At 46.9% G+C, this 21244-nt stretch overlaps 1 protein-coding gene across 1 annotated transcript in view; it reads right to left on the bottom strand.

Annotated features, from left to right (window-relative positions):
* Positions 1 to 481: 481 nt before the first annotated feature.
* LOC130492306 (protein FAM169B-like) overlaps positions 482 to 21244 on the bottom strand; it is a 36801-nt gene continuing 16038 nt past the window's right edge. Inside the window, exons 2-8 of the mRNA XM_056866104.1 lie at positions 19733 to 19832; positions 14745 to 14830; positions 13496 to 13670; positions 6597 to 6779; positions 4015 to 4143; positions 2025 to 2101; positions 482 to 715 (exon numbers count right to left, since the gene is read on the bottom strand). Coding sequence (XP_056722082.1) covers positions 482 to 715; positions 2025 to 2101; positions 4015 to 4143; positions 6597 to 6779; positions 13496 to 13670; positions 14745 to 14830; positions 19733 to 19832 — 984 coding nt within the window. The remainder of the gene's footprint in view (positions 716 to 2024; positions 2102 to 4014; positions 4144 to 6596; positions 6780 to 13495; positions 13671 to 14744; positions 14831 to 19732; positions 19833 to 21244) is intronic.

Below are 21244 nucleotides of genomic sequence, written 5' to 3'. Positions count from 1 at the left end.
AATCTGGGACCTTCTGCATGCCAAGCAGTTGCTCTACCACCGAGCCACAGCCCCTCTCCATGGCTCTCCAGGGTCTCAGGCAGGGGTCTTTCACATCACCTACTTGCCTGGTCCCTTTAACTGGAGTTGCTGGAGATTGAGCCTGGGACCTTCTGCATGCCAAGCAGAGGCTCTGCCACTGAGCCACGGCGCCTCCCTACTGGCATGTATAGCCCAGGCGTGAGAACAATAAAATAAAAAGGCAAACAGATTCATTTGACGAGATTTATGATGGGATTCACATCTCAGCTTCACAACATGGCGCCCGCAGCTCCCGTGGCACCTGCCAAGGGGGTCTCCCTTGTTCCCGTTTGCTTCTTCCGCAAAGCATCTCTTCCGCAAAGCAAAGAGCCCGTCCTGGTTCTCCTCCATCTCACTGGGCCAGACGGGGCTTCAAAAGAATCCAGGAGGCATCACCTTTGGGATAGCAGGGAGCCCCCATTCAGGAATGGCTGCCTTGGTCATAGGACTCCTCTTTAATCTGTTTAGGGGCTCTGCCTTCAGTCGGTCCTCCCCTTCTTACTCCTCTCTTTGCCTTCTCACATTGCAGCTCTTCTCCTCGTCGGCTGACGCGCTCCTCAACCCCACGCTGTGAGCCCAATGGCTCTTCGCAGTCAACTTTAAGTTTCTCTGCTCGACCGGGCGGTACCCGAATATTAGGAACCAGGATAGCCCTCTGAAATAAAACGGAGACGAGAGCCTTTGTGATAGAGAATGTATCTTACAGACACACATTCATGATCAGTTCACACCAGTGGTTCCCAAACTTTTTGGGCTGCCGCCCCCTTGGTTCCACAAACCCATCCCCAGCACCCCCTACCCTATCCTATAAAAAGCATTATTCAAATGAGGACTTTGCATGACGCACTAAAGAAGATAATAACAGTAAAATTTCAAAACAGTAACAATTAATTGCACATCTATTCAAAATCAAATTAAAACCTTTTAGTTGAAATTTATTCAACAAAACTGATGAACTTGATCCAGTGGTACCAACTCTTCAAAGTCTGGGGGGAAATTCTGACTGTTTCCACCCAATTTGCCAGCATGGTGCCATAGCTTGTTCTATTGTAAATTAGTGAACAACACAGTTGAAGGGGCCCGTCTCTAGCGCCCCCTGCTGCCCCCTTGCCTCTTAGTGCCCCCCTAGGTAATCCCACCACCTCTCAGGGGGTGGTATTGCCCACTTTGGAAACCACTGGTTCACACGCTTCAAAGACAAGGGTGAAAGACTGAGAGGTGAGCATGGAGCCCAATACAGAAGCAGTTAAACTGTGGAACTCCCTGCCCTAGGATGTGGTGATGGCTGCCAACTTGGAAGGCTTGAAGAGGGGAACGGACATCTTCATGGTGGAGAGGGCTATTCATGGCTACGAGTCAAAATGGCTACTGGCCATGATGCACACCTATTCTCTCCAGGATCAGAGGAGCATGCCTATTACATTAGGTGCTGTGGAACATAGGAAGGACAATGCTGCTGCAGTCGTCTTGCTTGTGGGTTTCCTAGAGGCACCAGGTTGGCCGCTGTGTGAACAGACTGCTGGACTTGATGGGCCTTGGTCTGATCCAGGAGGGCTTTTCTTGTGTTCTAAGGCTTGAAGAGGAGAGTGGACATGTTCATGGTGGAGAGGGCTATTCATGCCTACTAGTCAAAAGGAATACTAGTCATGATGCATACCTGTTCTCTCCAGGATCAGAGGAGCATGCCTATTATATGAGGTGCCGTGGAGCAGTCGTCTTGCTTGAGGGCTTCCTAGAGGCCCCTGGTTGGCCACTGTGTGAACAGACTGCTGGACTTGATGGGCCTGGGTCTGATCCAGCAGGGCTTTTCTTAGGTTCTTATGTTCTTATTTAAGAGTTGGTTTTTATGCCCCAGTTTTCTCTACCTTTCCCAGTGTGAGTGGGCAACATGGGGCTCACTGGAGCACCAGCACTGCCACAGTTACGCAAAACCAGGTTAGAAAGCCACAAATTCATCTGCGCACCTCGTTCCTCTGGCTGTCACCCAACTGCCCAGATTCGTCGTCTCGAGACGTCTCTGCCCGACAGGTCAGGTCATCCTCTATAGGGGTGCAAGCCATTCCCCAGGAGGAAAAAGAAATTATCATAGGTGTCCCGTGATAATCCCATAAACAGACTCAGCAGGCCAGGAGTCCTACAAAAGCTGATTTATTAGGAAAGTTCAACAGGTAACAGAAGCCAGGAATCAAGAGGATACTAGTGAGGATCAATTGTACAGTGCATGGCATAAATAGATAATCGAAAGACAGATAGCGGGTGGGGTCAGGTGGGGCTTTTGCCCAGCAAGACTTCTGATTGGCTGTGCAGACTTTCTAACAGTTGTTTCAGCAGCAGCTGCCAGCGTGGTGCAGTGGTTAAGAGCGGTGTTTTGGAGCAGTGGTCTCTGATATGGAGAACTGGGTTTGATTCCCCACTCCTCCACATGAGCCACGGAGGCTAATCTGGGGAACTGGATTGGTTTCCCCACTCCTACACATGAAGCCAGCTGGGTGGCCTTGGGCTAGTCGCAGCTCTCTTAGAGCTCTCTCAGCCCCACCTACCTCACAGGGTGTCTGTTGTGGGGAGGGGAAGGGAGGGCAATTGTAAGCCGCTTTGATTCTTCCTTAAGTGGTAGAGAAAGTCAGCATGTAAAAACCAACTCTTCTTCTTCTTCTTCAGCCTAACCTACCCCACAGGGTCGTTGTGAGGATAAAATGGAGAAGGGGAGAATGTCCCGAGCTACTCTGGGCCCCCACTTTAGAGAAAACGAGTATAACTTGTAGTAAGACTTGAAGGCACTTTACACACACAAGTAAATTTAACTGGTGGATAGACCTCCCTCCCACCCCCCAAAAAACCCTAAAATCGACTGTGGATGCAATTCAGACCTTCCACATTTTTACAATGCAGTTTTTCCAGTCTGCCGCTAGATGCTGCTATTGCTGCAACATGTACAGTTGCATTTAAGAACGCATGAGAAGGGACATCCAGAACATACAATTTACACTAGAATCTTTACACTGTACTTAGGTGTGGCGGGCCCAGGATGGCCCTCTGACACATCAAATGACATCGCTGAGGAGACACGGCATCTAATCACCACTAAGCCATGTCATCAGGTGAGCCTGGGCCTAACCTACCTCACAGGATTGTCGTGAACGGTTGTAAAAGCAGGAGATCTCCAGCTAGTACCTGGAGGTGGGCAACCTTATAGGCTGGGTGTGGCAAATCTTGGTATACAAAGACAGACGGCTTATTTTGCAGGCCACTACAATTGTTTAAGCAAGCAGCTGCAAGGGTGCTTATTCAGGTGAGCCTGGGCCTAACCTACCTCACAGGATCGTCGTGATCCGTTGTAAAAGCAGATCTCCAGCTAGTACCTGGAGGTGATGTACTTTGCTGACGTCTGATTGTAATTGCTTATACTTACCCTGTGTGGGAAGGAATGATGAATATGAAACAGCACTTTTGTATTAAGGACTGAAGAAAGATTTCCACTGCTGTGGATCTGAAATGGCCGTATCCATCGATGATTGTGGCTCTATATGAACTTTACACAAGGACTACAATATTAGCATTCTTTTGGTACTCAGTTGAGACCTTTGGAACTTCCTCTATATTTTTGGTACTCAGTTGAGACCTCTGGAAATTTCTCTACATTTTTTGTGTGAACTGTACATATTGTATATAATTGTGTTGCTTATATGTCACGTATATGGTCTATGTTTCACCTCTGTAGCTTATAAATATTTGCACTTTGTGTGTATACAGTTTCCTGTACTGTTTTCCTAAACCTTTTGGTATGAGTACAGAGGTGCCGTTTTTCTCCCCCCCCCCCCAGTACCTGGAGGTTGGCAACCTTCTAGGTTGGGTGTGGCAAATTTCGGTATGCAAAGAGAGACGGCTTATTTTGCTAGCCGCTATGAATGTTTAAGCAAGCTGCTGCAAGGGTGCTTATTCTGCTCTTGAACTTACTTTTTGGGAGATTCTGTGCCAGCTGAATCGTTAGCCAGACGCTGGTGCGCTGGCTCCAGTCCCCCGGTCCTTCCACTTCCCACAGGCGAGCCTGCTCTTCGGGACGGGTGTCAAGGAATCGCTGACAAACTAAACAGGAAAGGCAAGAAGCAGAAGGCAAAGCATGTAGGAACTCCGTCGGAAGTAGCGACCGAGAACACCTACACTCAAAACTTTTCTTCCAGGTGCAATTGTTAATGTGTGTGTGGTGTAGTGGTTAAGAGCGGCGGACTCTAATCTGGAGAACCGGGTTTGATTCCCCGCTCCTCCACATGAGCGGCGGACTCAAATCTGGAGAACCGGGTTCGATTCCCCCTCTTCCACATGAGCGGCGGACTCAAATCTGGAGAAGCGGGTTGGTTTCCCCACTCCTCCACATGAGTGGCAGACTCAAATCTGGAGAACCGGGTTCGATTCCCCCTCCTCCACATGAGCGGCGGACTCAAATCTGGAGAAGCGGGTTGGTTTCCCCACTCCTCCACATGAGCGGCGGACTCAAATCTGGAGAACCGGGTTCGATTCCCCCCTCCTCCACATGAGCGGCGGACTCGAATCTGGAGAAGCGGGTTGGTTTCCCCGCTCCTCCACATCCAGCCTGCTGGGTGACCTTGGGCCAGTCCCAGTTCTCTCTGAACTCTCTCAGCCCCACCTACCTCCCAAGGTGTTTGTTGTGCGGAGGGGAAGGGAGGGCAATTGTAAGCCGCTTTGAGTCTCCTTAAAGGTAGAGAAAAGTGGGGTATAAAAACCAACTCTTCTTCTTTTGTGTGTGTGTGTCTTCAAAGTTCCCTTTGTCAGATATCTAACGAAGGGAGCTTTGACACTCGAAAGCTTATCCCCCCAAACTTTTGTTGGTCTCGAAGATGCTACTGAACTTGAAACGAGTTGTTCTTCCAACTCTAGGCGTCCCTTGGTTGGAAAATTACCCAGCTGAGTAACTGCGCCTTCACACATGCTGAATAATGCACTTTTAATCCACTTTCGATGCAATTTAACAATCGTTTGCAAGTGGATTTTGCCATTTCACACAGTACAATCCCACTGCAAAGTGCATTGAAGGTGGATTGAAAGTGCATTATTCGGCACATGTGAAAGCGCTCTAAATTAAGGAGGTTTGGCGTTGTCTCAGTCCTAGCAAAATAATAAGACAGAGCCTTGGGAGAGGAACTGCCAAGGAATAGGAGAATAGATAGCATTAAGCTACTGAAATGGGCTTACCCTGCTCTGGAGGCCACAGAGGATAGAAACTTCATTGCTTTATTTATAATGCAGGCCCTTTGCGCAACAGTTACGCCTGTCATGTCTAAGTATTTGTAACAGCCTGGAAAAAAAATCATGATCTGGAAATTACTCCAGGGCTTCTACAGTTTCTTGCATAACAATTTTGTTCTATAATAATATTTGGAAACTGGTAAGTAGTACTGTCAGAAAGGGCTGATTTATGTCTTCCGCTCGGTCTTTTTCTTTCAAAAAAGAATTGTAATGGTCTCCCTGAATAGAAGCGGCACAGCTGTTAGGAGTGAGCTATCACTCTGCAGGGTCGGCATCCCAGAAAATAATTTTTAAACCGGGACAAGTTTAAAGAGATTGTACCGGTTTGATGAAAGGTAACACTGTAGAGATTTAGACCTAGAAACTACCAAACACTGCCTTTATTTATTTTGTGCTTAAATATATACCAAGAAATGCCTGCCCTTCCAAGTTCCTTAGTCGTGCTCGGACTCGAACCCCTGATCCAAACCAAAACAATTCCCATCTCTCCATGTATCATTCAGTGTGGTGTAGTGGTTAAGAGCGGTGGTTTGGAGTGGTGGGCTCTAATCTGGAGAACTGGGTTTGATTCCCCACTCATAGCATCATAAAGTTGGAAGGACCACCAGGGTCATCTAGTCCAACCCCATGCACAATGCAGGAAATTCACAACTACCTCCCCACACAAACACACACGGTGACCCCTACTCCATGCCCAGAAGATGGCCAAGATGCCCTCCTCCATATGAGTGGTGGATGGTGACCCGGGCTGGTTTCCCCACTCCTCCACATGAAGCCAGCTGGATGACCTTGGGCTAGTCACAGCCCTCTTAGAGCTCTCTCAGCCCCACCTACCTTACAGGGTGTCTGTTGTGGGGAGGGGAAGGGAAGGGGATTGTAAATCGGTTTGATTCTCCCTTAAGTGGTAGAGAAAATCGACATAAAAATACAACTCTTCTTCTTCTATATCTGTCCTTTATGACCACAGCAAACACACAACGTGTCAGACGTGGATTGAAAACCTGGCCCCATATTGCTTAGGCATTTGCGGTTTTTATGTGAGGGTTTCTACCTGTAAAATACCAGGAGGGTTTTCTGAGGGTTTATTTTGTTGATTTTAAATTATAATGCCACTTTTAACCACTACTCCACGTTGGCTCATGCATTACACAGGCGTGAATTCAGGTTTTCCACCAAGCGAGGCTTGTAAATTGGCACTTGCCTGCTCATCTGTGGAGAGTGAAGGACCTCTTCAGTATCCTTTAAACACAGTATTTCAAACCCTCATCCTTTACCTTGGTACATCTCAGCAGAAATCGGACAGCTGATTCCCAAGGCCTCCTCAGTGGCGAACGTCTGACAAAAATCCTGCAACATGGCTGTCCCAAGTCCACGCCTTCTAAACTTTTTTCGGACAAACGCCGTGTCCAGGACAGGGAGCAGGTAGCACTGGCCACTGTGTCCATCACACAGGCTTCCTAGAAGAAGAAAACAATAGCGTGGGGTATTTCAAAATAGATTCCTTTGAAATGTGGTGTTGGAGGAGAGTGTTATGAATACCGTGGACCGCCAAAAAACAAAATAAATCAGTGGGTTCTAGATCAAATCAAGCCTGAACTGACCCTAGAAGCTAAAATGACTAAACTGAGGCTGTTGTACTTTGGACATATTATGAGAAGACAAGAGTCACTGGAAAAGACAGTCATGCTAGGAAAAGTGGAAGGCAGCAGGAAAAGAGGAAGACCCAAAAAGAGATGGATTGACTCTATAAAGGAAGCCACAGCCCTCAATTTGCAAGATCTGAGCAAGGCTGTTAAAGATAGGAGGTTCGGGGGACTTTGATTCATAGGGTCGCCATGAGTAAGAAGCAACTTGACGGAACTTAACACACACACATGCTTGCAAGGTTTAACGTTCTACCCTCAGCTGTCCTTTTCGGGAGGTTTCAGAAAATCCCATATTCTAAAAGACTGTACAATTCGAGCAGGGTAGAATCACTACAACACGCTTGTTTGTTTTTTGCATCGTCCTTTCTATGTTGATACCCAAGCTAAATTTCTTAAGTCACTCTTAGATGAATGGAACGGAGTTTCGGACAATTGTAAAGTTCAGTTTTTTTCTCTCTGGACAAAACTCCGATATAATGGATCGGGTAGCAAAATTTCTACAACTATGAGGCTTCGAGAATCTAAATTCGGATCCTATCTGTTCGTAGCTTTTTTAAAAATAAAAATTTATTATTACATTAAAAAAACTTTAACAAATCCCAAAAAAACTCACACTTCATTTCAAACAGTAAATCCATATAACTTTTCAGAACAAAAACACCCTTAAAGCATTCTGAAACTAATAAACACTTTACATATCATTGTCTCCCCTTTCTAAATTTTTAAACATATTTTCCATTCTAGAAATTATTGGATTCCATATAACAGCTAAATCTTTGGTAACTTTATTGTTGTAATAGCAAGTCAGTTTAATTAATACACAGTTTAATTAATTAACTCTATCTATCCAATTATTTAAATCTGGAAATTTGTTTCCTTGCCAGTTATCTTGCGAAATGTATTCTTGCAGTTGTTACCATGTGGAGACGTATATCATGAAGTTCTAGCTTTTGTTCTCCTTGTTTTTAGCCCCTGTATTAATTGCAATGTATGCCAATAAAGGTGCTGTTCTTGTTGTGTGGGGTAGTGGTTAAAGTGTTGGACCCTAGTCTGGGAGACTCAGGTTTGAATCCCCATTCTGCAATGGAAAATCACCAGATGATCTCGGGCCAGTTGCTCTCGCTCTTAGCCTACCCTGCAGGCTGGCTGTAAGGATACAATGGAGGAAAGGAGAACAACGTCAGCCCCTCTGGGCCCCCCACTGGGGATAAAGGCGGGGTTTAAATGAAATAAATAAATAATGATTCATTGCCAGTAATTTTGATGGAATTCTAAGCATGGCAGATCTGGGACGTGGATATTAATAGCTAAAACCCAGATCAGTAAAACACAGAGCCTCCCAAACCGAATGCCACCCCAGTGGCCATATATGGTGGCCCACCGAAGGCTCAATAACAACCCTCTTGGTTCTGCGACATTCCTGGAACTCCGAAGAAGAGGAGTAGGAAAAGGAAGAAGAAGAAGAGGAGGAGGAAGAAGAGGAAGAGGAGGAGGAGGAGTTGGTTTTTATGCCAACTTTATCACTTAAGGAAGAAACAAACCGGCTTCCAATCACCTTCCCTCCCCCTCCCCACAACAGACACACTATGAGGTAGGTGGGGCTGAGAGAGCTCTAAGAGAGCTGTGATTAGCCTGAGGTCACCCAGCTGGCTTCATGTGTAGGAGCGGGGAAACAAATCCAGTTCACCAGATGAGAATCGGCCGCTCATGTGGAGGAGTGGGGAATCAAACCCGGTTCTCCAGATCAGAGTCCACTGCGCAAAACCACCGTTCTAAACCACTACACCACGCTGGCTCTCCACAAACACAGGGTTAGTTGTCCAGCACCCTAGTTGATCACAACGCACGGCTTATGAGCTGTGTTTGGCTTGGTGAGTTAAGCGGCCTGGCTATAACAGGCTCTTCCTTTGCAGACAGAGGTTTGTGGTTTGGAAGATGCAACATCTCTCTACTCCCCCAACCCAATTCCATCCGCAGGTTCACTGTCAATCATGTTCTCAACTTGTGCCCAAGCCGCAAAGAACGCCACTCTCTCTTTTCTATTCCCGTTTACAAGGGCAGCCCAGTTATTCAAAGCTCCGAGAATCACATGGACACATGAACACATGAAGCTGCCTTCTACTGAATCAGACCCTTGGTCCAGCAAAGTGAGTATTGTCTACTCAGACTGGCAGCGGCTCTCCAAGGTCTCAGGCGGAGGTCTTTCACGCCACCTACTTGCCTAGTCCCTTTAACTGGAGATGCCAGGGATTGCACCTGGGACCTTCTGCATGCCAAGCAGATGCTCTACCACTGAGCCACAGCCCCTCCCCATAATCCTGCTGCATAAGGCACCCTTCGGGGTGGGACTCGTTGCCCTCTGGTTACTCACAAGATCGGAGCAGATGGACAGAGCTAAGAAAAGCACCAAGCCTCCCACCCCATGTGAGCCAAGAAACCCTACACACTCTGGACTGGCAGACAGCCCGACAGAGATGGCAGGTTATGGCAACCTGACACCATTTATTTTGAGAAGCCAACAGACTTCTCTGGCTTCGAGAGCCGCGCTACCTGTGTGGTAAGTGCGTGATTCTACGGGGTATCTTATGATCGCTGGGTAGGATGTCTCGAAATGCGAAATTCGAAATGCAGTCGGGAAGCTAATGGGCCAGAGCCGACAGGCAAACGTTCTGCTGCAGAAGAATGGACACAATTAAGCAGCTGATAACGGGAACGACGGAGATGCGAACTGTCTAATGACATCATAAAACTATTGCCTAAATCCTTTTTTATAAATCAGCAAAGGGTGTCAGAATTTTAATGCAGATCTTTGGTAATCAACTCTGTTAGACTGACTATGGCAATAATGAGGAGGAGGAGGAGGAGGAGGAGGAGGAGAAAGAAGAAGGAGAAGTTGATTTTTATGCCTCGATTTTTTTAAGGAGTCTCAAACCAGCTTACAGTCACTTTCCCTTCCTCTCCCCACAACAGACACGTTGTGAAGTAGGTGAGGCTGAGAGAGTCCAGAGAGAACCGTGATTGGCCCAAGGTCACCCAGCAGGATTTATGTGCAGGAGTGGGGAAACTAACCCAGTTCTCCAGATTAGAGTGCGCTGCTTTTAACTACTACCACCACCAATCCTCATGGCAAAAAATCTTAGATGAGAAACTGGCGTTGTTGGGCTTCTTGCAGGATATGGTATCAGATCTTGGGAAAACTGAAGCTTTTGCCAAAATTAAAAAGCGCATTAAAGAGCTCGATTATAACAGCACTACTTTTCGTGCTCGTCGCGTCTGTTCATCCCAGTTCTTCGGAATACCCCCTCCACGTGGTCTGCCTGCCTATACATATTATCTGACAACTCCTCGTCTCTGTAGAGCTTTTTGCTTGTCTAGATTGAATGCTAACCCTTCTATGGTAATGCAGGGCAGAATTCTGAATATACCATACCCAGACAGGATCTGCCCTTGCTCTTCTGGCTCTATTGACACATTAGCCCATGCCCTTTTGCAATGCCGCTTTTACGAGGAACTTCGATCGCACTATATTTCCCCCCTTTTAATATACAAATCCAATGCCTCTGTGACTGACATAATGCCTTTTTTACTAAGCGACAGGGACCCCAAGGCTACATTGTCAGTGGCAAGATTTGTTTCAGTCCTTATATCCCTCCAACTCTAGATATATGCTGCTCAAGATCAATTGATCAAGGAGCTTCTAAGGGATAAAAGGAACTACTACCACCACCACCATCCCTCCTCCTCCTCCTCTTCTTCTTCCTAGAAGACAGCAGCCTTCGGAGCCTTTAATCTGTCCGGCTGGGCCACAAACACTAAATGACTAACCTGTGAGCCAAGCAGAAGGGTAAACAGCAATTTGGTGGTCAGTGAAAGCAGACGGCCATTAACGCTCTCCAACATCCCCAAGGCCAGGAAAAGCCCAGCCCGGTCCTGCCCCACATCTAAAAGATCCAAACCAAACCCAACTGCGCATTCCAATGCAGTTCCCCTGATTAACAAGCTGGCTTGGCAGGCGTTGGTCCGGAGAGACCATCTGCCGACAGAGCACTCGTGTCAAGGGAGACAAGGTCTCGGCTTGAATAGTGCCCAAAGTCAACCCACTGTGAAAGTTGCGTACACACACACGCCTACACAAAAGCAAAGAAAGCCAGCAAAAAAAACCCCCAGGCTTCAAATAAAAATTAAACAAAGGCATGGCTTGGCCCGGGCTTATGTGTTTCATTCAATTATGTTCCGAGTTTTATCCATATTGCAGCAAAAAAAAAAAAAAATGCATGAGCGAGAAGAATAAAACTAGAAATGAAAGACAGTCGAGACGTAACGGCCAAACCAGAGCTGCCTCTCAGGCTCATGGGCTCTACTCCGCCCCTTGCGTGCTCCAGCGTGGTGAAGTGGTTAAAAGTGGTGGTTTGGAGCGGTGGACTCTGATCTGGAGAACTGGGTTTGATTCCCCACTCCTCCCCATGAGTGGCCGATTCTCATCTGGTGAACAGGGTTGGTTTCCCCACTCCTCCACATGAAACCTGCTGGGTGACCTTGGGCTGGTCACAGTTCTCTTAGTGCTCTCTCAGCCTCACCTACTTCATAAGGTGTCTGTTGTGGGGAGAGGAAGGGAAGGTTTGAGACTCCTTCAAGGTAGAGAAAAGCGGGGTATAAAAACCAACTCTTCTTCTTCCTCTGACCTATGGCGACTCTATGAATCAATGTCCTCCAAAACGTTTTATCATTAACAACCTTGCTCAGGCCTTGCAAACTGAGAGCAGTGGCTTCCTTGATGGAGTAAATCCATCTCCTGTTGGGTCTTCCTCTTCCCTGCTGCCTTCAATTTTTCCTAGCGTTATTGTCTTTTCCAGTAGTAGAAAAGAGCAAGAGTCCAGTAGCACCTTAAAGACTTAAGAAAAATATTTTCTGGCAGGGTATGAGCTGTGGCTCACGAAAGCTCATACCCTGCCAGAAAATATTTTTGTTAGTCTTTAAGGTGCTACTGGACTCTTGCTCTTTTCTACCACTGCAGACAGACTAACACGGCTGCCCACTGTGAATTGTCTTTTCCAGTAACTCTTGTGACCAAAGTATGATAGCCTCAGTTTAGTCTTTTTAACTTCTAGGGACAGTTCAGACTTGATTTGATCTAGAACCCACTGAATTATTTTTTGGGCGGTCCATGGTATCCGTAACGCTCTCTTCCAACAAACACCATATTTTTAAAGGAATCTACTTTCTTCCTCTCAGCTTTTTTCATTTCCAACTTTCACACCCATACACAGGAATGGGGAATACTATGGCATGAATTAAGAAGAGTTGGTTTTTATATGCCGACTTTCCCTACCACTTAAGGAAGAATCAAATTGGCTTACAATCCCCTTCCCGTCCCCCCCCACAACAGACACCCTGTGAGGTGGGTAGGGCTGAGAGAGCTCTAAGAGAGCTGTGACTAGCCCAAAGTTACCCAGCTGGCTTCGTGTGTAGGAGTGGGGAAACAAATCCAGTTCACCAGATTAGCCTCCGCTGCTCATGTGGAGGAGTGGGGAATCAAACCCGGTTCCCTAAATCAGAGTCCACCGCTCCAAACCACAGCTCTTAACCACTACGCCACGCTGGCTCTCCTCGAGCTTTAAATAACTTGCAGGCAAAGCCAACAATGGGTGCATCGCATAGAATCATAGCGTTGGAAAGGGCCACACAGGCCATCTAGTCCAGCCCCCTGCTTAATGCAGGACCAGCCTAGAGCATCCCTGACAAGTGTTTGTCCAGCCTCTGCTTAAAGACGGCCAGTGATGGGAAGCTCATCACCTCCCTAGGAAGCTGATTCCACCGTCGAACAACTCTTACTGTAAACCAGTGGTTCCCAACCTTTTTTTGACCAGGGACCACTAGGACTTTTTTGTTCAGTGCAGGGACCCCAAGGTTCAAAATAAAAATTCAGAGACTTTGAAAATAAACTTTAATCATAACTGTTAGTTAAACATTAAACTTAGAATAATATTAGAATATATATATTTTATAATAGAGAAATTTTAATTGAAAATATTAATTTATTATGGGTTTATAACTTTGTTTCGCGGACCTTAATTTAGTTCTCGCGGACCCCTGGGGGTCCATGGACCCCTGGTTGGGAACCAGTGCTGTAAACTAATCTCATCAGATCTCAAAAGCTATGCAGGGTTGGCCCTGAAGAAGAAGGCTGCTTTTTATATGCCAACTTTCTCTCCCACTTAAGGAAGAATCAAAGAGGCTTACAATCACCTTCCCTTTCTCTCCCCACAACAGACACCTTGTGAGGTAGGTGGGGCTGAGAGAGCTCGAAGAGAACTGTGACTAGCCCGAGGTCACCCAGCTGGCTTCATGTGTAGGAGTGGGGAAACCAACCCAGTTCACCAGATTAGCGCCCACAGCTCATGTGGACGGGGGGGGGGGAATCTTTACTATTTTGCCAATGTCCTCCCCCCTTTAAAATCTGAAACGGCACCCTCCGGTTTCTGGCAATATGCCAACTGGTGGCAAAGCACGCCCCAAAACAAGCATACCTTTGGCTTTGATCGTGTAGAAGGCAGCTGCCTCTCCGTTCCTCCAGAATATTTTGGCCTGCTCCTTCTCGGAGTGAGGCATGAAGACAGCGTCCCAAGTCGAGGTCCTCTCTTGCATTCCAAAAATGATGTAGTTCAGCACAAAGAGGACAATTCTTTCCCCAAAAGTCTGGACCTTACAAAGCAAACGGAGAGAGGAAAAAAGAAAAGGAGGGGGGGGGAGGGAAGAACATGAGAGAAGGGGGTTGGGGGAACCTGACTTCCAGGAAAAAGGTTTTCAAATATTTAATGTCGCTGACTCATGTGGGATAAAAATACCAAAGGAGACAGAACTTACTAAGATCATAAAAATAACATGAGACGTGTCCAAATGGCTTGAAATTATTCCCGGATTATATATTATGCTGTTAACATAGCTGGACATGAGTAAAGAGGGTGAGGGAGAGTGAAGGAAACATCTATCCTGCAGAAGAATAATACACAAACCCGGCTTGTTTCAAAGGACCTCCTACACTCTTGTGAGAATCTTACAGTGTCCGTTTAACTACACCAGGGTCCCCACCATGGTGTCTGTGGGTGCCAAGGCACTAGGGTTGCCAACTTCCAGGTACTTAGTAAACTAAACTTAGCCTGCCGTCAGTGAGTTAGCAAACATAGACCAGCAATTGAGGTTGCATGCACATAAATAATTACACGTGAATTACAGAGTAGTCATAAGTAATTGAACATATATTTCTAGCATATGCATTCTTATAGTCCATGTGCACTTAAAACAAACAATGAAGCGCACCGTATTAAACACAGTTCCTATGCACTAACAATAAAGTGCTCCGTAGGAATACAAATCAGGAAATATTATCCTGCGTCCAAGAGGTAAGAATAGTTGTCTTTACTACAGAAGACCGGTATCCTTTCTGTTTCGGCTTGATTTAGCCTTCCTCAGGGACCAACGCTGGCTGTTATTAACATGCAGAGATCAGTTCCCCTGGAGAAAATGGCCGCTTTGGCTATGGGACTCTATGGCATCGAGTCCACCTTCCAAGGCGACTTTTTTCTCTATGGGAACTGATCTCTGTCACCTGGAGATCCGTTGTAATAGCGGGAGATCTCCAGCCACCAGCTGGAGGTTGGCAACCCTACCCACCCTTCTGTGTCAGAATTCCAAAGAGGCTCACCAGCTCAAAAAGGTTGGGGAACCCTAAAAAAGAGATACACGAAATTTAAAAAGAACAGCCATATATCTCCGTACCTGTATCAGCCCTTCTCGGGAAAGATCCGCTGTCTTCACTAAGTCTTCAACAGGCCACCAAGAATTGTACAAAAAAACAGCTAAAACTTTTTTTAAAAAAGAGCAGGAAGAAGGAAACAAAGGAAGATCTGTTTTTGAGATGTTTACCACAATGATACACATGAAGCTTATACTGAATCAGACCTTTGGTCCATCAAAGTCAGTATTGTCTACTCAGACCGGCAGCGGGTCTCCAGGGTCTCAGGCAGAGGTTCTCTCACATCACCTCCTTGCCTGGTCCCTTTACCTGGAGATGCCAGGGATTGAACCTGGGACCTTCTGCATGCCAAGCAGATGCTCTACCATTGAGCCACAGCCCCTCCCCTAAGAGCTTGTACAGATTCAGAGACATGTGCTCTTGGCTTCTCTTTTTGTTGCGTTATGTGCATGGTTAGTCATTTCCTATTGCATTCCCATTGCTGGCAAACCAGGTGGGGGGGGGAAGAGTTAAATCTTCTGGGTAGGGTTGCCAACCTCCTGGTACTAGCTGGAGATCTCCTGCTGTTACAACTGATCTCCAGCTGATAGAGATCAGTTTGCCTGGAGAAAACGGCCGCTTTGGCAATTGGACTCTATGGCATTGATGCCCCTCCCCTCCCCAAACCCCGCCCTCCTCAGGCTCCGCCCCAAAAACCTCCCGCCAGTGGCAAAGAGGGACCCGGCAACCCTACTTCGGGCATGGTGGAATTAGGAAATTTCAAAAGACATTCCCAGTCCATCCATAAACCCAGGACACAGTTATGTTGGGATTTCTCAGGTGCAGAACTTGTTCATTTCAATCATGCGGCCAGCAGAGGAGGGTCCGTGCTATTAGGTCCATGGTCCAAAAATACTACCTTTCCCTTTTTCTTTCAGCGTGTATTTTGTTGAACTTAGAATCATAGAATCATCGAGTTGGGAGGGATCGCCGGTGGTCGGCAAACCGCGGCTCACGAGCCGCACGCGGCTCTTTGGGCCCTTGAGTGCGGCTCTGGAAAGCTCCCCCCCTTTCCCTCCCCTCACAGCGCGGCCGGGTTTTGCACGCGGCGCTCGAGGGCCGGCGGCGCCAAGGCGGGCGGCGGCAGCCAATCAGCGGGCGGGTTTTTTCGAGCTGGTTTTGGCTGGTGGAGGACGCCGAGGCCGAGGCGCTGAGGAGGGGTGGACGGGCGGACGGCACGCCGGCCGGGGAGGGAAGGAAGGAGCCCAGGCGGAGGCGGCGAGGAGGTCGGGGCCCGGTAGCGAAGCCATGTTTGATTCATTTGTACTCTCTTTTTGGGATTTGTACTCTCTACATCAGTGGTTCCCAACCTTTGTTTGACCAGGGACCACTAGGACTTTTTTGTTCGGTGCAGGGACCCCAAGGTTCAAAATTAAAATTCCGAGAATTTGAAAATAAACTTTAATCATAACTGTCAGTTAAACATTAAACTTAGAATAATATTTGAATATATATATATTTATAATAGAGAACTTTTAATTGAAAATATTAATTGATTATGGGTTTATAACTTTGTTTTGCGGACCTTAATTTAGTTCTCGCGGACCCCTGGGGGTCCATGGACCCCTGGTTGGGAACCAGTGCTCTACATGCACATTTTCCCCATCCAGATTCTCAAAACTCTGCACGGGGGGTGATTGACTTCCACCCGTCCCCTCTCTCCATACCATGCATAATTTTACAGACCTCCATCATATCTCCCCTTAACCACCTTCTTTCCAAGCTAAACAGCCCTGACGGCTTCGAAGCCCGCCTAGCTTTTATTTTCCGACTGAAGCTCGACGGCTTTTAAAAACAGCGGCAAAGGAAGACAAACTTATTCGCCCTTACGTGGCTTGCAAACTTTCGCACCTAGACTTATAATTCAGCAGGAAAGCCAGGATGACACAGAGTGTTCCAGGAAAAAGTACACCTGGAACTCTCTGGACCGGTACCCATTAAAAAGATGCCTCTCCTTCATTGCATCAGGAAACTGTCCGTTCTTCTGTTCCCCCTCGACACCTCCTCTCCAAACATTACCCTGCCATAATCACATTGACGCCGGCTTTAGGGCCATGCCAATCTCTCCCAGGGATGGTGATTATGAAATATATCAAGAGGAACTGGGACTTAAACTAACAAAGCTCACAGAACAGGAGACGGCTAGACAGCTGAGAGGACTATAAAGCAGCAATGAAACAAGCATTAAGCTGGGCGAGGTGTTAAAATTCAAATGCATGGAAGATAAAATGAGGACAGCGCTGCGTTCTCTCGGCTTCCTAATTCCGCACACACGCTCGCACACGTAGGGTTGCCAACCTCCAGGTACTGATGCAAATAAAACAGTAGTAAATCAGCTGATTTTTTTCTTGACATGGTTGTTTCCTTGCTTTGCAACCCTTGTTGCTTAGCTTCATTTGTACATTTATTTCTTTGTAATATAGTTACAGCCTTCGCTGTTTTGCTGCCCGCTATCCATTGCTTATTGTCTCATTCAATTTTGCCTACTACTGTTTTATTTGCATCGTTACTATTTACAGTAGAGTGAGTTATTGGCATAACTAACCTCCAGGTACTAGCTGCAGATCTCCTGCTATCCCAACTGATCTCCAGCCGATAGAGATTAGTTCACCTGGAGGAAACGGCTGCTTTGGCCATTGGGCTCTACGGCATTGAAGTCCCTCCCCTCCCCAAGCCCGGCCCTCCTCAAGCTCCACCCCCAAAATCGCCAGGCATTTCCCAACCCAGAGCCAGCAACCCTGCTACAGAATACTACCGTGGGAAGCCTGTCTTAGTCAAAGCAGTAAGTCAAGAAAAGCAGTCAAACTATAAAATTTCCTTGCACATTTTGTGCTCCACAGCAAGCCAGTTCAGATATCGGGTTACACTTAAGAAACTCAGTTACAATGCACTTCTGTTTACTAAACTATAATTTTCTTTTCTTTTCTTTTCTTTTCTTTTCTTTTTCTTTTTCTTTTCTTTTCTTTTCTTTTCTTTTTCTTTTCTTTTTCTTTTCTTTTTCTTTTCTTTTTTTTTCTTTTTCTTTTCTTTTCTTGCTTTCACGCCAGGTGCAGGTTTTATTAACCCATAACTGCTGAAAGAATTTCTCAAGCGGTGGGTCCCTAGTTTGGAAGATTTTTAATACGTAATTTTTTTTAGAAGAAACGTTCCCTAAATGTTAGAAAGGAGCTTCGGGGAGAGCAACGCCGTGAATGGGTTGAACATTCTAGTTCTTACGGCCCTGTTTATGAACGTATGAAGTTGCCTTATTGTAGGGTTGCCAGGTCCCTCTTTGCCACCGGCAGGAGGTTGTTGGGGAGGAGCATGAGGAGGGCGGGGTTTGGGGAGGGACTTCAATGCCATAGAGTCCAATTGCCAAAGCGCCCATTTTCTCCAGGGGAACTGATCTCTATCGGCTGGAGATCAGTTGTAACAGCGGGAGATCTCCAGCTAGTACCTGGAGGTTAGTACAGGAGCGAGGCCAATTTAAACAAAGTGCAAAATTCTTTATAAGCTTATAAAAAATTTTGCACTTTGTTTAAATTGGCCTCGCTCCTGTACTGATTTCCAAATCCCTTGATACTTGCACAGTGGTGTCTACTTTGTTCTCTCAGTACCTGGAGGTTGGCAACCCTACCTTATACAGAGTGAGACCACAAGTCCCCAAAGCCCAACATTGACTGGAAGCCCCTTCGAGGCTTCAGAAGGGGAAGGGTCTTTCCAAAAAACAGCTAGCTGAAGAAGTTGAGGATTGGATCTGGGATTTTCTGCACACAAGGCATTCCACTGAGCTATTGCCACTTCTTATAGTTTATGACGCCTACAACAATATTGTAAGCTGCTTTAGGTCTCTGCTGGGTAGCAAACAGGGTGGCCAGCCTCCAGGTGGGTCCTGGGACTACAACTGCTCTCCAGGCAACAGAGATCAGTTCCCCTGCATTGGAGGGTGGACTCTACAGCACTATACACTACTGAGGTCCTTCCCCTCCACAAACACCACTCATAGAATCATAGTGTTGGAAGGGACCACCAGTGTCATCTAATCCAACCCCCTGCCCAATGCAGGAAATTAACAACTACCTCCCTCCACATCCCCAGTGACCCCAACCCTCCCCCCGCCATGCAGGATCCCACAATCAAAGCACTCCCAACAGATGGCCATCCAGCCTCTGCCTAAAGACCTCCAAAGACGGGGACTCCACCACCCTCCGAGGCAGCACATTCCACCATCAAACAGCCCTCACCGTCAGGAAGTTCTTCCTAATGTTTAGGGGGGATCGCTTTTCTATTAGTTTAAATCCATTACTCCGTGTCCTAGTCCCTGGACAACAGAGAACAAGCTAGTTCCCTCATCAACACGACATCCCTTCAAATATTTAAACATGGCTATCATGTCTCCCCTCAACCTTCTCTTCTCCAAACTAAACCAACCCAACTCCCTAAGTCTCTCCTCATAGGGCATGGATTCCAGACCTTTGGCCATTCTGGTCGCCCTCCCCAGGCTTCCTGCCCCCAAATCTCCAGGAATTTCCCAACCCAGAATGAGCAACCCTAGTAGAAAAGCCAGGTAAGTAAGTTATTATAAGTAAATTATAATAATGATTTCCGTAAGTTATTATAAGTAAATGAGTTCAAGGTAGGGTTGCCAGGTCCCTCTTTGCCACCGGCAGGAGGTTTTTGGGGCAGAGCCCAAGGAGGGAGGGGAGGGACTTCAATGACATAGAATCCAATTGCCAAAGCGGCCATTTTCTCCAGGTGAACTGATCTCTATCGGCTGGAGATCATTTGTAATAGCAGGAGACCTCCAGCTAGTACCTGGAGGTTGACAACCCAATTTCCAGGAGGTCTCTCAGAAACAAATAACATTATCTTCAGCAGCGGAACCAATACTGCACACTTCCGGGACTTTCTCCAAGCCACACTTGAGGTTGAACAAGAAACTACTAACTACTACTAACTACTACTAACAAGAAACTACTAACTAGCTACTAACCTGTGTCTTTTTGCTGAGGGTCATTGAAAACCAGGAGCGTCCGTTTGCAATCTTGTCTGAACAGAGGAAGGAAACACACCGAGGAAGCCTCAAGTTTAACCTATTGAATTCAACAAAAGGATTTACATTTGTAGTATCCAGTGCCTACACAAGGTGTGCTAATGATAAGGGGGAGCAGGAAAAATTGTATCTAAAATCCATTATGCCTCAATACCGAGCTTGGGAACTTCATTTTGTAAGTAGTCAAAATAACAAATAACCTTAATAAGAGATAAAAGGAAGGGGAGGAAGAAGAAGAATTGGTTTGTATATGCCGACTTTCTCTACCACTTAAGGAAGAATCAAAGCGGCTTACAATCACCTTCCCTTCCCCTCCCCACAACAGACACTCTGTGAGGTAGGTGGGGCTGAGAGAGCTGTGACTAGCCCAAGGTCCGCCAGTTGGTTTCATGTGGAGGAGTGGAGAAATAAATCCAGTTCGCTAGATTAGCCTCCGCCGCTCATGTGGAGGAGTGGGGAATCCAACCCGGTTCTCCAGATCAGAGTCCACCTCTCCGAATCACCGCTCTTAACCACTATACCAGGGCCCCCATCAATGCAAAATGCTCCTTACTGCGTTAAAATTTATCACTCTAAAGCAGCCGCGAGAGCCAGAATGCTGTAGTGGTTAAAAGAGGTGGACTTTAATCTGGAGAAGCGGGTTGGTTTCCCTACTCCTCCACATGAAGCCTGCTGGGTGACCTTGGGCCAGTCACAGTTCTCTCCGAACTCTCTCAGCCCACCCCTCTTCCCAGCATGGAGAGCTAGCATGGAGTAGTGGTTAAGAGCGGTGGACTCTAATCTGGAGAATCAGGTTTGATTCCTCACTCCTCCACATGAGCAGCGGACTCGAAGCTGAAGAACTGTGTTCGATTCCCCACTCTTCCACGTGAAGCCTGCTGGGTGGCCTTGGGCCACCCACCGTTCTCTCTGAACTCTCTCAGCCCCACCTACCTCACAAGGCGTTTATGGTGGGGAGAGGAAGGGAAGGTGATTGTAAGCCAGTTTGAGAATCCTTAAAGGTAGAGAGAATCAGGGTATAAAAACCAACTCTTCTTCTTTTTCACTCTCAAAAAGCAACGCAGCCGAAAGTTAAAAGAATCCCGAAGCTCGGGCAGAAAAGCATAGGAACCGAGATGCTCTTAAAGCATCTGACACTGGTCTTTTCAATGATGGCTGAACCCTCTGAGGTCCTTGGGGAAATTATTTGTCATAGGAAGAAATAATACATTGGCTGCCAAAGCCTTACGCGAAACGTGACGTGGTTATCTAGATGGCACGTTCTGGATCTTGCCTCGCACCCTGGGCCTGATCATTTCCACATACCTGCGTAAGCCTGCCGCTTTTGACCCAGTAGTCTGCTGACTCCTCATGAGCATCCAAGCAAAATTGCTTGAGACTGTTCTACACTCCTTCCTAGCTTTTCTGTGTTGTGGACCTTGGACTCTGCAGGATTCAGGGTTGCGTTTCCTA

The sequence above is a fragment of the Euleptes europaea genome, chromosome 20 (assembly GCF_029931775.1).
Source record: "Euleptes europaea isolate rEulEur1 chromosome 20, rEulEur1.hap1, whole genome shotgun sequence".
Classification (NCBI taxonomy): Eukaryota; Metazoa; Chordata; class Lepidosauria; order Squamata; family Sphaerodactylidae; genus Euleptes; species Euleptes europaea.
This window is presented reverse-complemented; position numbering and strand designations above follow the sequence as displayed.